The 13405-nt window shown below is 39.7% G+C and overlaps 1 protein-coding gene across 3 annotated transcripts in view; it reads left to right on the top strand.

The window, feature by feature from the left end:
• Nucleotides 1-1702: 1702 nt before the first annotated feature.
• The window catches only part of LOC122779701 (glypican-5-like), an 89993-nt gene continuing 78290 nt past the window's right edge, over nucleotides 1703-13405 (top strand). Inside the window, exons 1-3 of one of the 3 annotated variants that reach the window (XM_044042298.1) lie at nucleotides 1703-1936; nucleotides 2289-2366; nucleotides 13109-13270. In XM_044042298.1, coding sequence (XP_043898233.1) covers nucleotides 2360-2366; nucleotides 13109-13270 — 169 coding nt within the window. In that variant the 5' untranslated portion in view covers nucleotides 1703-1936; nucleotides 2289-2359. Of the gene's footprint in view, nucleotides 1937-2288; nucleotides 2367-4563; nucleotides 5082-13108; nucleotides 13271-13405 lie in introns of those variants that run through there. The other 2 variants (XM_044042292.1, XM_044042282.1) reach the window with 2 other exon arrangements.

The raw sequence follows: 13405 nt of genomic DNA on the forward strand, positions 1-13405 counted from the left end.
GTATTGATCCACTGCTGTAACAGGCTAATGAAGAGTCTATAAAAACAATTATACCAATCAATTAAATGCCACTGAGGAAACAAAGTCATTATAATATGCAATAGCGGAACATGGTGCTACTATAAAAGGTCTCTGCTTCTAATTCGGGTGTGGAGTGACATTCACATTCTTATGAAGCTCAGTGGTACTTTCTGTTCTCCCTGTGAGTGCCATTCAGGTCAGGATGAAGAAGGCACTGACAGAGCTGATACTGGGACAGTGACACTGAAGATGTCAGACTGCATTAAAGATGCAGCATGGCTTACTTCCACTCCTCACATCAGCAGAGGGAAATGAAGCTTAAGGTTCTTCCTCTGACCAACAATGTGCCGACAGACTGACCACTCAATGTTTCATGTGGGCATGCACATGCTACAAAATGTAAGCAACCACTTCCTCTTCAGTGCACAACATCAACCCCATTTGTAAATGCAAGCCTACTTAAAACTGAACTAAAATCTCAACCGCTTGTTTCCTTAGCTAGAGCTGCACAGTGTGAGGTAATGTTCGATTTAATCAAGCTTCATCAAGATTCATTTATCACCAGTTCCTCCCACTGGAGTTGTCAAGCTGAGGCATGTCTTTAATGACCACCCTCCACACTTCACGCAGTTCCACCAAGACAGAGAGGTGAAAATAGGAGACTGAAGAGCAAAATTCTCTCAAACTCCAATCTTGGGGGTTTAACCTTCTGTAAATCCCACAAATCCCCCGTTTAGAAGGCCAGGCTAAAGCCTCCACAGACTCTAAACTAACTGAACCCCAACACAGCACGAGGATATAGAACTACGAAGCTCCACCACAACCACAACTGCAGCTACTTCATCCTTCTGTAGCCCTTGTAAAAAGGATGGATGGGCTTAATTGGCAACAGAGGTACCACAGTTACGTTCAAGAATGTATAATATGGTTAAATGTAGAGGGCCTGCATGAGTTAGGCATATGTTCTATTTTATGATGTAAGGGGGACTGCTGATTTACTGATGGCCACAAACATGGGATACAGTATTTTTTTAAACTTCATATATAATGTGCGTGTGTATATATATATAAAACAATATATATATATATATATATATATATATATATATATATATATATATATATATATATAATCTAGAGTTAAAAACTTTCTGTCAACTCAGACAGAATAAAATTACAAAAATGTTATTTATTTATTTATTTTTTAACTATATGTAATTATGCTTAGTAGAAAACCCCATAAAGTATGCATAAATGAGCACTGGCAGCTAAGAAAATAAATGAGAGCTATGAAAACTAGGATGTCTGGCGCCCTCTGCTGACATGTAACAACGTTTTTTGGGGAATCAAAGAAATACATTCATAATTTTTCCCACTGCAAATTTAAAATCTAATAGCAGGGAAAAAAAATATTCATTTAATAATGCCATTGTGGTTGCATGCCACTGCGGAGGTTTTGTTAACGCCAAATTAATATTCCAATATTATTGTATATTAAAGGTGAAAACATAAAATAAGCGAGAGAAGTCCAGTTACTACACATACATGTTTTTAACTTTTTTTTCAAAGTTTGTTTAGGGTATTATTATTTTTTGATGGACAGTGTAAATTACACATTTTGTGTTAAGTTTATCCCACTCCTTTGTTTCCGGATATTTAACAGGGTTAACTGGCAACACCTGTAACTCGGATTAGCTAGCTAGGAAGCTAGTAGCTATGATAACTATTAACCTCCGTTAGCCTTTACCTGTCCACGACTTCGTGGTGAATTAACACGTCAGACCTTTTCAAACCTTATATATTGAGTGTTTTGTTTTTTCCAGGACTGGCTCTTGCTTGAGGTTTTACCCTCGTCATATCATCAAACTTTTCCTGAGGGGAAACAGGAACACTACCCGGCAAAGGAGGAAAACAGGTACATGCTAATGTAAATAAACTCAGTTGACTGTCGCAGTAAATAAACACGTGAAGAAGTTGTTAATTCATGAAAATAAAATAATCACAGGTTACATTGTGTAAAATAAAGCAAATTTTATTCGCAGAAATGAATATGCTGCACATAAATACTTTTGTTTATGTGTTTAATTTCTGTAAAATTGATAAATAAATACTTCTATGGCCTCAATGGAGGAGCTCAAACTCCCACGATGGTGGATCATAACCTTGTTCAACTTAAGGAAAATAAATAAATGACCAACCACACATTTTGTGAGCAAACATTACATGGTGCCTTTACTTTACTGTACCACATTTAATTCTGCCCACAGTTGCAGTGGAATTCTGACATGATTTAAGGTGACTGAAGCAAAATGGTGAATGCAGTTAGGAGAGGATACCAATGCCAAGTAAGTAACAAATAATTAGCAGTCTGTCAAATGCTATTTAACAAGAGTGTCTCCCAGTGACATGTGTGTGTCTTTTGGCATCAACATTTAATATGCTTGTAATTGTCCAGTTTAATATTTGTTCCAAAAGTGTGCATAAAGGATAGAAAAGTGCATGTTCATATCCCATAAGTCAAACTGGGCAGTCACAGCTCCTCTTGACTCTCTGTCTGGATGTGTAACCCCTACTGAAAATAACAGAATTACCAGCTGTGGTCCTACATAGTTGCCCTCAGGGGAGTTACCTGTTGTTGACACACAGACCCTTAGACAAACCTGAGGAGGCCACCTGCCACCCCCATTTGTCCTCACATTGCTGCAAGTGCAAAGTGTGTTCTGATGACCCTCATGCCCTGTTGTACTAGTTTTCATGCGGGTTCTGATTGTATTGCAGCTGTAGTTATTTGTGTGTTATGATGACCCTGGGACAAGTGGCTCCTTGTAGCTCCTGTCGGGTCAGTGACACTTATAGCTCAGACTTACAAACCCAGGGTCCAGTCTGCAAGTCTGTCGGTTGTCATTTGATCAGGACATAATGTCATGGGTTTCTAAAAGCTGTTCCAGTGGATCAAATCGTTATTGTGCTGACCTGATCTTCATATAGTGCTTTATTCCGTTTTCTTTATCATGTAGAAATAATATGCAAGTGTTGCAACTGGTGTGTCATCTTCTCTTTCTTAAAACATAAAAAGGATAGTGTGTTTCATGTATGAATAACACAATGCTGTCATTAGTGATGACAAATATTTCAGTACCCGGGGACCTAGGTTTCAGTGCCCAGGTACCTAGGTTTCTCCTCCAAGAAGTGGAAAGCAGAGGCCTTCAAACCAAGTACACCGCACAACAACTTGACCCTATTCCACTAGATAACAACTTATTTTTTATATACTGTGGTGGAGTGGCTCAGTGGTTAAGACCCTACCTTGTGTACCAAAGACATCATGGTCGCAAGTTCGATTCCACCCCTGGCTAATTGTACTTGATTCCGTTGTAAGTCGCTTTGGATAAAAGCGTCTGCTAAATGACATGTAATGTAATGTAATGTATATTGTGTTGTAGATTGCCAAATCAGTTGGAGCTCATCACTGCACTATACTATATGTCCAGGAGAGGGCAGTATTTAACTAAATAAAGTGTATGAAGGCACTCCATGCTTGGAGTAGAAAGTCATATTTTATAGTGTCTTGTGGCAATGAACATAATTATATCCTGCAAATCTTTGAATCGTGAATCCATTTTGAAAATTAAATTGACCCAGTAAATTACTGCTTGATTATAACCTAACATTTTTAATATTAGTAGAGTATTGTAGAATATTTGCCTTAATTTAAAAAGGATGAGGTTTAGATTTATTGATGTTTGACTTGTATTTAGAAAATTATATGTTGGATTTGACTGAATTAATTTGAAGTAGCCTAAACAAAAGTATGGAAAAATCAGGTAATACTACACTGGGTAACAAAATGTGAAATCTGTGAATCTGATATACAGTATAATCTCCTGTCAATTTGTACTTTTTCCTCATTCCATCCTATAGAATAGAACAGTTCAATAGTAACTAATGATATACAAAATTTACATTTATTTAACAACACTTGTGGTCCCTCTGGTTAGTATTTTGTGTTTACATATTTTAAAGTCATAAAACAGGCAATGACACAACTCATTTTGGCAATGTATATGCACTTTTCATACATATAATGCAACAAAAAAGAGCTTTTCATAAAAACACCCCAATCCAGCCCAATCGTACATGTACTCACGAGAAACAATTGATTATACATGATCACCAGTATTGTATTTAGTTATTATTATAAACTTTATGTTAAAGGTAAAATAAGAAATACACTAAACGTACAAATAAAATCCTATAAAACAAACAAATCAGCAGGGAATCATTTTTATTGTTACTGTGTTTGCACTAATATACCTAACACATTCTTTGTGTCTTAATACCTATTGGTAATAAGATGTTTTTCAAAATTACTTTGAGTTAAAACTTTTAGAGGGAGACTTGTGAGATAAAAAAAATAAAGTATATCCTTTATAACAATGATAAAAAAAAATAGTTTTATGTGGTAAGGATACTGAAGATGCTGAAACTCCCTGTGGGGATGATGAAGATGCATCAGTGATTTTTAGTTGGGACATAGCGCTGAAGTAAACGCAGAGGGAGGGGAGTGTGCGCAAGGCTTTTGGAAAGAGGCATGAAGACAGTCGACCACTGCAAAGTGTTGAGCGCGGGACAGACTGGCTTCAGTCCACAGTGCTCCTCAGTTGTCCAAGAGAAGACCCCAGTACTCTCGCCTACAGTCAGACGCTGACACTCACCCCAACCAATAATGTGAGAATCAGACGGAAACGTTTGTCAGATGTTAAAGCTCATCGTCGCTTCATTGTACTCCCGCACCGTCTCTGCTCAACACTGTCACACAGTTTGCAGCCAGACTACAGTATACAGGCTCTATCCACGCGGATACCTGGTGTGAGATGCGGCAATGTCCCGAGGAATATGCCCACGCGTGAACTCTTGCGGATGCTTTTGGATTTTCTCTGCGGTCGTGTTTGCAGTGCGTGTGATCGATGTGGAGTCGCACAGCTGTCATGAAGTGAGGACCGCTTTCCAGCTGCGGCAGGTCGGCCCGCTGCACCGCGTACCGGAGACACCTGACACAGGTGAGCCCCGTGGGTTCGGCTGAAGACGCGCACCACAAAATGTGAATCTCGGCAGTAGCCACGCGCACAATCTTTGTTTTTGATCAGTGTCATTCCAGGAAAGGCATTTGCAAACGTGCGAGGCATATGTCAAATAAACTTTCTCTTTGTTTCTTGACGAGAATGAATGTTCAGTCGGTTCCAACAATCCACTCCTGTGTCAAAATCACTTGTGGATCAGTACACGCTCACCGTGTGAGGGATTTCTCTATAGGAGCAGAAGTAGAATACATGTACATTCATTCAAATGACAACAGTAAGAGATTGAAAAACAAGGATGGAACATCGTCTCTTGTAGATAAACAAGTATTGTTATGGTGATGCTCCTATTTATAATATAAGATGTTGCATGTCAAATTTTATAGCATGCTGTCTTATCTGATGTAACCTTCAAGCAAGTTGAGCAGTTTTTGCAGCAAATTCCATGAATCATCATTGCCGATTTTCATTATCCTGAGTGTTTTTCTTATTCCCACAAACATGTATCTATAAATTAGAATGCCAGTGTCACATTTAAGTGAATTTATCACTCGTGTCTCATCTCTCGGCTTGAAAAGCAGCAGAGTTTCTAGTTTTTTTTTTTCTCCACAATTTGCAGCTTCACATGCCACCCAGCTGCTCATCATATGTGGGCTGTTTGGAGCGATTGAACGATTATTTTGCAAATTCCGTTTGGCAGAGAAACAGCTCAGCACATTCATAAACTACTGAGTGAGCGAGTGCAAGTCTAGCGTTCATCCCATATCGTTTACTCTGTGTATTGTAGCCATATTAAGGTGAGTGATTGATTTGCAAACTGCAGATTGATTTGCTCAGGTCAGCACCACCAACACTTTTGGCCACATGTTTTTAGATATTTGGCATGGCAAGCTCTCATACATACACTGTGGGCTACAGCATTTTTGCAGTTAGGGCTCCTGCAGCAGGGTAACAGATTATTTTGGCACATCTGCTGTCATGGTTCCCAGATTTTTCCTGTCTTTTGTCAGAGTTTTGTCAGAATGATGCTTGAAAGCAGCTTCAAATGCCTTGCAGGATTTGTGGTATGTGCTTTCTTCTCGCACACTGAGGAAAACTTATTTTATAAGGTTCAGCATTGTTGCCAAATCTGTTTTGGAGGCAAAACACATTTTGAGCGGTTTCAGGCTTTGGTTCAACTATGCTAGTTTAACTTGAAAGTTATTCTCTAAGCATATTAGGCCTTTAACTAATAGTCATGTTTCTTCTATGTAGAGTTATTTTAATTGACATACACAGCACAGTGTATTTGAACGCTGCGGACGCGGCTTTTCAGCGGTGCTGACACTGATATGTGTTATTCCAGTCCTGAATGTCTACGTTATATGTGCATCTTTTCTTGCACATACTTAAACGGTAGATATGCAATGTAAAACTATCTATGTGACCACAGACCACAATCCTTACTGCAGCAGTGTCACATGCGTGTCGGTGGCAGCTTAAGTATCACCAGCCTGAGTCTGCATACTTTTACAGGGAGAAGAGCAATGTGGAGTGGGAAACATAGCTCGAGGTGCAATCAAACCACTCGATATGTTTGTTTAGCAGGGTGTCACTACTAGCAACAGAGGATGTCAGTTTGTTTTCAACCAGTAGGATTTAGGTTCAGAAGACCAAGTCCAAGGTCTCTTGGTCTTCTGAGGATGTCATCAGTCTGGAGAGAGGTCTGTGTGGTAAGCTGTTGCTGTCATTAAGGCACTGGCAGAAGCTACAGGACTATGTACAGCTGTAAGGGGGTTGCAATAGTCTTTCCCTTTAATACATTTGGTTTCCATGCCTCCAACCTAAAAAGTCTGTATTTCTTTCACAAACCATCTATCTATACCTGTAACAGTTTGAGAAAATGTTGCTTGTGTGATCAAGATACAGACTTTGGCTCCTGCCGGACTGTTAATTGATATAAATATTTTGCCTGATTAAAAGGTTTGGTGAGCTGCTGTTTTGTGCGGTTTCGCTCCGCCACTTCTCTGCTTCCCTTCACAGCTAATCAAACATTGATGTTGCTCCACCAGGACATTCTGGGCTTCCATATTATGTTGCTTTTTATTTGTACTTGTTCTAGAGAGGGTGTTTTGGTTCTTGTCTTCAAAGCAGCAACCAATGGAAGGGGGTGTTAAAGTGGGAGATTTGGTGTATGTGTGTGTGCGCGTGTGTGTGTACACAATTATGCTACTCTGCTTCACTTCTCAGATCAAATGCCAACAAAAGCAAGTCCTGAAATTTGAAGTGGCAAAACTTCAACTCTTTTCAGAGCCTGATGTTTGTATTAAGGATACAGTGCTGCGTTTCATTCATGTGTGGTAAACTGATTTCTCACTAAACACCAGAAAGATGTCAGCAGGGAACGTAAGATCCTGCCAGTGGCTCAGGATAAAATTTAAAAAAGAAACAGTTCTTTTTTAAATTTTTAAACCTTTTCTGTACGTCATGAAGTACAGTAAGCAGTGTTAAATGTTTTGATTATCAAGAGCTCATAATGTCTGTTCCCTCATAGATATGTAGGAGGTGGACAGATATGAAAATAGAAAGATAGATATTTTGTTTTTGTGTGGTTGGAAGTGTTTCTTGAGCTGTGAACACTTTGCTTTCCACACCCTAAAAGTTTGTTCCCCGGACCACAGTTTAGACTAGAGTGACATTATCCCCATGCAAGATCCAGCATTAAGGACACTGAGATAATCTGTGACATGAAGCTGCTTTTATCCCTTGATTATTTTGAAGAGTTATGAGCACTTTGTTACTGTGGTGCGCAGCCAAATGCTCCATATTGAGATTACGACAGGGTGCTGATTTAGCCCTCTGGAGATAGATCATTTGGATAGCAGACTGTTTGCAGGGCTCTGCAGCGACTCACTTCGTCTGCAGTTGGCTTCTTGGATAATGTCCTCAGATATGATCAACCCATTTTACAGCTCGGTTAAATCTATCTGATTGAGCAGAGCTTATCTGATTGCATGCATACCACCCAGAGGACACCTTTTTTTTTCATGTTGCTGCTTTACTGCCATTCTCCAAATTTACTGAGTCGTCAACAACTAGTTTAGAGTGATTGAGAAAGTATCTTCTATCTATGCATCTGTCTTTATTGCAGGGCAAGCAGGGTCATGTGTTAATTGCAAGGGAGTTTGTTATCGTGTCACCACATCCTTAACCAGTTACAGCGTCAAAAGCCTTGGCAAGCTCTCAGGGCTCTTTGATTGGCTATGGTTATTTTGAGTCCCTGTTGTTTTTAGTTGGCTTTTCTCACTGAGATATCGTACACATGTTGTACACCTACTCCATACACATTTAAAAACCATTAAACCTATCGCTTTTCTTATGTTGGCCAACTTTCAACCACCCACTTCCGTCAAATGTAAAATTCACATAAGACCCACTCAAGTGAGTTTTGTCAAACTGGGCCTTTAAAATAAAAACAAAAAAAACTAAAATATACATGTATGAAGACATAGCTCAGTAAACTGAGTGGATTATTCAGCTGAGATGCGCTGCAGAAGCTCTAGCGTGAGTGCAGCCCAAACAGTCCAGTCTTACAAAAGTTGTCCCACTCTGATAACTCTGTGTTTACGCTACATGTTTCATTTGAAGTTAGTCTTGTGTTTCAGTTGATTGTGTGCTTTCTCTTTCTGCCTTGCTTCTGTGATAGATTCAGTAGATTTCCAGGTATATAATCTCTTTCCCTGATAAGACACCACCTTGTATTCTTGAATAGAAATGGCATATTTGATAGAGAGCTGATTTCTTATATTACACTACTATTTTTTATTTGGATTTTATAATGACTGCCAATACGTGGCTAAGCACCCCTCTGATGAAATGCTGCTACTTCCTCAGGTGTGCATCTAGCTGCCTGTCCGCCCCTCACTTCTCTCTTTAACATCTGTCTGTCCACCCTCTTTCCTGTGGTGTGGCTCTTGAATTGATGCCAATCACTGTAGGCAGCTCTAGAGTCTGGGAAAGCTAAACATTGAGTTTTAAGGTTGTCTAAAAAATGCAGGTATGTGAGCAAAGGCTCTTTTGAGTTGTGTTTTTTATTCAGTGTGGTCCATCCAAAGCACAGAAAATCTGTATAGAGTAAATATCCTGTATGATCAATGGATCTGGGACCTTCAAAGGGAACTGGCTTCCTGAGGCAGGAGAAGGCTAACTGCATTTATGCCTAGTTTTTCCACAAAGTTAATCTTGTTCTCAGAAATATATCAAAACAGCAGTAAGAGGAAGCCACAACCCGCCCAGTTATCAACACTTTAAAAATCAAAATATCCACACCTTATTAAGGCGATGTGAGCTGCATGTGAATCACTGCATGAGTGCAGGAGCTTATGCACACGTGTTTGAGAAGAGTGGTAATAACATTACCATCTTCTCAGCAGGACTCTATACTCAGGTCTGCATCTGCAGAACCAGATATTGAGAATAGCCAGTGAATTCACATGGCAGTTACACGGTGATAGTTTCTCCATTCAGGAGTTGTGACTTGTGCAGTGAAGGGCACTGAGGTGTCGCTGAAGGGATTGAGACTTACATGTCAAGAGCCCTGAGCCATGGCTTTAATATGCCAAATTACTTCAGAGGACTTTGTCACCTGAGGATGATTAAAGGAATTAGGATACACAGTTGACATGATGACATCCATTCTGAAAAGCAAAGTGTGTTTAGCCGGGCAGAATGACTTCATGCACAGTAGACACTAATTACAAAAGAACCAGTCTGGAGTTCAGTCCTCTAGGCCCACTGGAGTCTGTGGATTTGAGTTTAATTTCAGCCTAGAGTTATTTAAAATCAGACGAGACCAGATTGAAGACAAAAGAACATTTGCATGTCATGAGAAATTGGGAGTCTGTGAATTCAAAAGAAATTAGCATGCCAAATCTTTCAACAACTTACAAACACTCAATTTTGTTTATTAAGCTGTTTATTTGTTGTCTTGAGATACTTCCCCAAAAAGTTACCACATATCTTTTCACCCCAATACTCCAGGGAACAATCACGGTGGTGTGCTATCAGCACATCTGTTAAAATAAAGCATTAGTTGACTTGGTAGAAAAAAAACAACTTAAAAATGATGTTGTACAATGTTCTGTGTGAGCATGGCACTAGTGTGAGAAGACATCTAAAGCTATTTTTAATTAGTTACAGGGTTACATGGATGACAATGGAGGGACAGTGCATACAATGGTTGTTGTGGTTGCTGCGGTTGTTCAGGCATTTCGCCAGTCAATGCTTTAAAGCAGCGTTGCAGAGTTAATATTATCTTAGCCAAACCTATTCTCCGGTGGCTTGAAAACAATATTGATATTTTGTGGTCAAGTCACAGACACTTTTGATTAAGAAAGAACTGTCCGTTGTGAGATAGTAGTTGTTTAGGTAGCTTTTTAAAGAATAGTGTAGAAAAACTACAAATATTGTCTTTTTATTTTGACATTAAACAAACTGTTAAAGCCCACATTACACCATGTGCTTCAATAAAAGTTTTCATTCTATATAACTTGACAAAGTTGATTGTAGGTCAGTTTTTTTATATTATTGTTTGTGGTCTGTATTCTGTGCAGTGAATTTTAAATGTACTATGGTCTAACAATACACATTACTCAAATGCAAAACACAGATATTAATAGTTTCTGCATGCCATACATTATAGATTGTAGATAGCAAACTTCTTTCCCAATTCAGTTCTTAATGCATCATTTATTTTACCATTAACAAAGAAGCCACTGAATAGCTGTTTGTTAAACTGTATGTAAGTTATTTAGATAAATAAGAAAAAAAGCCAGGCTCATCATTTTCATTGCTGTTGGACACAGAAGCAGTCACATGGCTTCTGTTGATTCCAGACGGTGGCCTGGTATAGATTTGTGACACAGTCAGCCTGTCCTGATTGCTGTGGTGGCTTTACCAGCCAAGGTATTTCCAAGTATCACTTACTCCATCCATCTACTCGTAAGGGACGGTGAGCTTGGCTGGATTCCACTGTGAGTCCCTGGATATAAGTTTCATATCACAGATAACACACAAACACAAAGAAGTGAAAGAGGCTGCCAGTGAAGTGATCGGGGTCAGGGCCAGAAGAGGAGAGGGGACAGGCACTAAATATGATGAAATGTCAACCCCAAAACAGAAATAAAGCAATAAAACCAATAAAAAAACCCATCAATCCTTTCAAAGTTATTCAGACTTTTACAAAAGAGAAACTTTTTGGCATACAGTGTGCGTCATATGGTTTACAAAATGTGGCACTAAAATATCTTGCTAAAACTAAAAGGCCCGGTGTGTAACAAAAATATAGGACTTCTCCCCTCGCCAATCATCTTACCAAACACGTCAGGGAACTATGGTGGCATTAGCATACCAAGTGACTAGTCATGTGAGAGGAGCCCAATAACCAATTGTGTGGTCACCAACAACCATGTTGTGTTGTCAGTCGTCTGATGACGTTTTTATAGATACAGATGTTTTCAAGTGGGTTCATGCATTGAGTACAGTACATTTGGCAGAGCTTTTCCTCTTTGAGTAGTAAGTGTCCGGTTTGTCCAGCATGCGTTGTTGCAGTGTTGCATATTTACTCTTTAGTCAAAGTATGTAAGAATCTCCAGTGTTGCTTGATTACATCTGTTGGTAGTGGTCTTTGGAGAAACACTGCTCTCACTTAAGTACTTAAAAAGGTCAGTGTTATAACATTTATCTCAAGAATGAAGTGGACACCTTTTTGGAATGAACTGACCTGTTTCACACCGAGAGTTGTCGTTAATATAATCCATAACTTAGTATCTTGTTTATACAATGAAATTGATTTGGATTCTCTTATTGTATTATCTTACCCATTTGTAGAATGGTATTAACTTTAAAGTTGGTCACTGGCCAATTTAATTGTGGAGGTGAGAAATAGAGTGGCTTGGTGAAGTAGTAAAGATGTTGGGGTTTTTTTTGTAACCGTGTATCAATGCTGCAGACACAGAGATAATGAGCTGGAAGAGGCAGGGACTACCAGTTATGCCTTCACTTGTCTGGCTCTGGGATGGGAACAAATGGAGCCTCGTTGGGTAATTAAGAGACACCCAGGCCTCACTAGGATATGCCAGGCAAATGGGAGAGAGGGAGCAGAAAGGGAAAGAGGGATGGAGAATGTAACCCTATTGTGTTTCATGGAGGGATTTGGACAGTGAGGCACTGGTCTTGTGGTCTGTCCTAAGGCCATGCTTTAGGCTCTGGTTACACCACCTGCCTCCAGTCACCCCATCCAGCCCTTCCCCTTGTAAAATGAGTTATCATAAAAGATTTTGGCAATGTCCGTTTTGCGTGTGAATTTCTGCAAAGAAATGTGTGGAAAGGACAGTCGATGTGATGCCGATGAGCCCGGGTGATGTCATGACGAAGTTCCTGCATGTGATAATGATGGTGGTAAGACGGTGTTCTGGCCAGAACAGACACTGGCCAGAGAAGGCTGCATTCAGTTTCAGCTGATGTAATTGTGCCTGATTGGGGGTGTCTTTGGATCATAGTATTTATATTTACACTTGTGTTTTCGCTCGTATGTGGTCATCCTGAACTGCTGTGTTAATTGCTAATGACTGTCAAATTCAATGTTTGTGAAGGGTATGTGCGTATATGTGTGACAAACAAGTGTTGCATGAATGCATTCACATTACCAAATGTCATTGCGTGTTTGTTTTGTAATTGTATGTAATATACAGTGTAAATTACACACATCCAATTGGATGATCCAAAATATATTTACATAGAGCAGAGGAGTATTTATAGCAGGAAGTGTGGATGAATTGTTACTCTACTTTCTCACCCTTCCAATGGAGATATGGCCCACACAAGTACACACGCACACACACACACACACACTTCTATTCACCCCTATTCCCTGTGATATGTGTAATGTCTTACCACTTCCTCCTGAAAAATACAAACAAAGTGTTATGTAGCAACAAATTAAACTGTCCTTTTCTGCTTGTCTTTCCTAGATGTGGATCTGTTGATATGCAAGCACCAGGGTCCCTCCTGCTGCACCCGCAAAATGGAAGAGAACTACCAGCTTGCTGTAAAACGAGAAACCCTCCACAACATTCACTCCTACAGCTATGAGCTGGAGCATGTCATCTCTGGCCACTTGGATGCCTTTCAGGGTAAGAGCCAGGACAGAGGGGCCAAGCTGGGGTTGGATGGGACACTTGGTTGTTGTTGATGGAAGGGAAAGAGATGAGAGGATTGCATTGTTTATGAGTTGTCTTCTGTAGATCCTGCACCGAACAATACATGAA

The sequence above is a fragment of the Solea senegalensis genome, linkage group LG1 (genome assembly GCF_019176455.1).
Source record: "Solea senegalensis isolate Sse05_10M linkage group LG1, IFAPA_SoseM_1, whole genome shotgun sequence".
Classification (NCBI taxonomy): domain Eukaryota; kingdom Metazoa; phylum Chordata; class Actinopteri; order Pleuronectiformes; family Soleidae; genus Solea; species Solea senegalensis.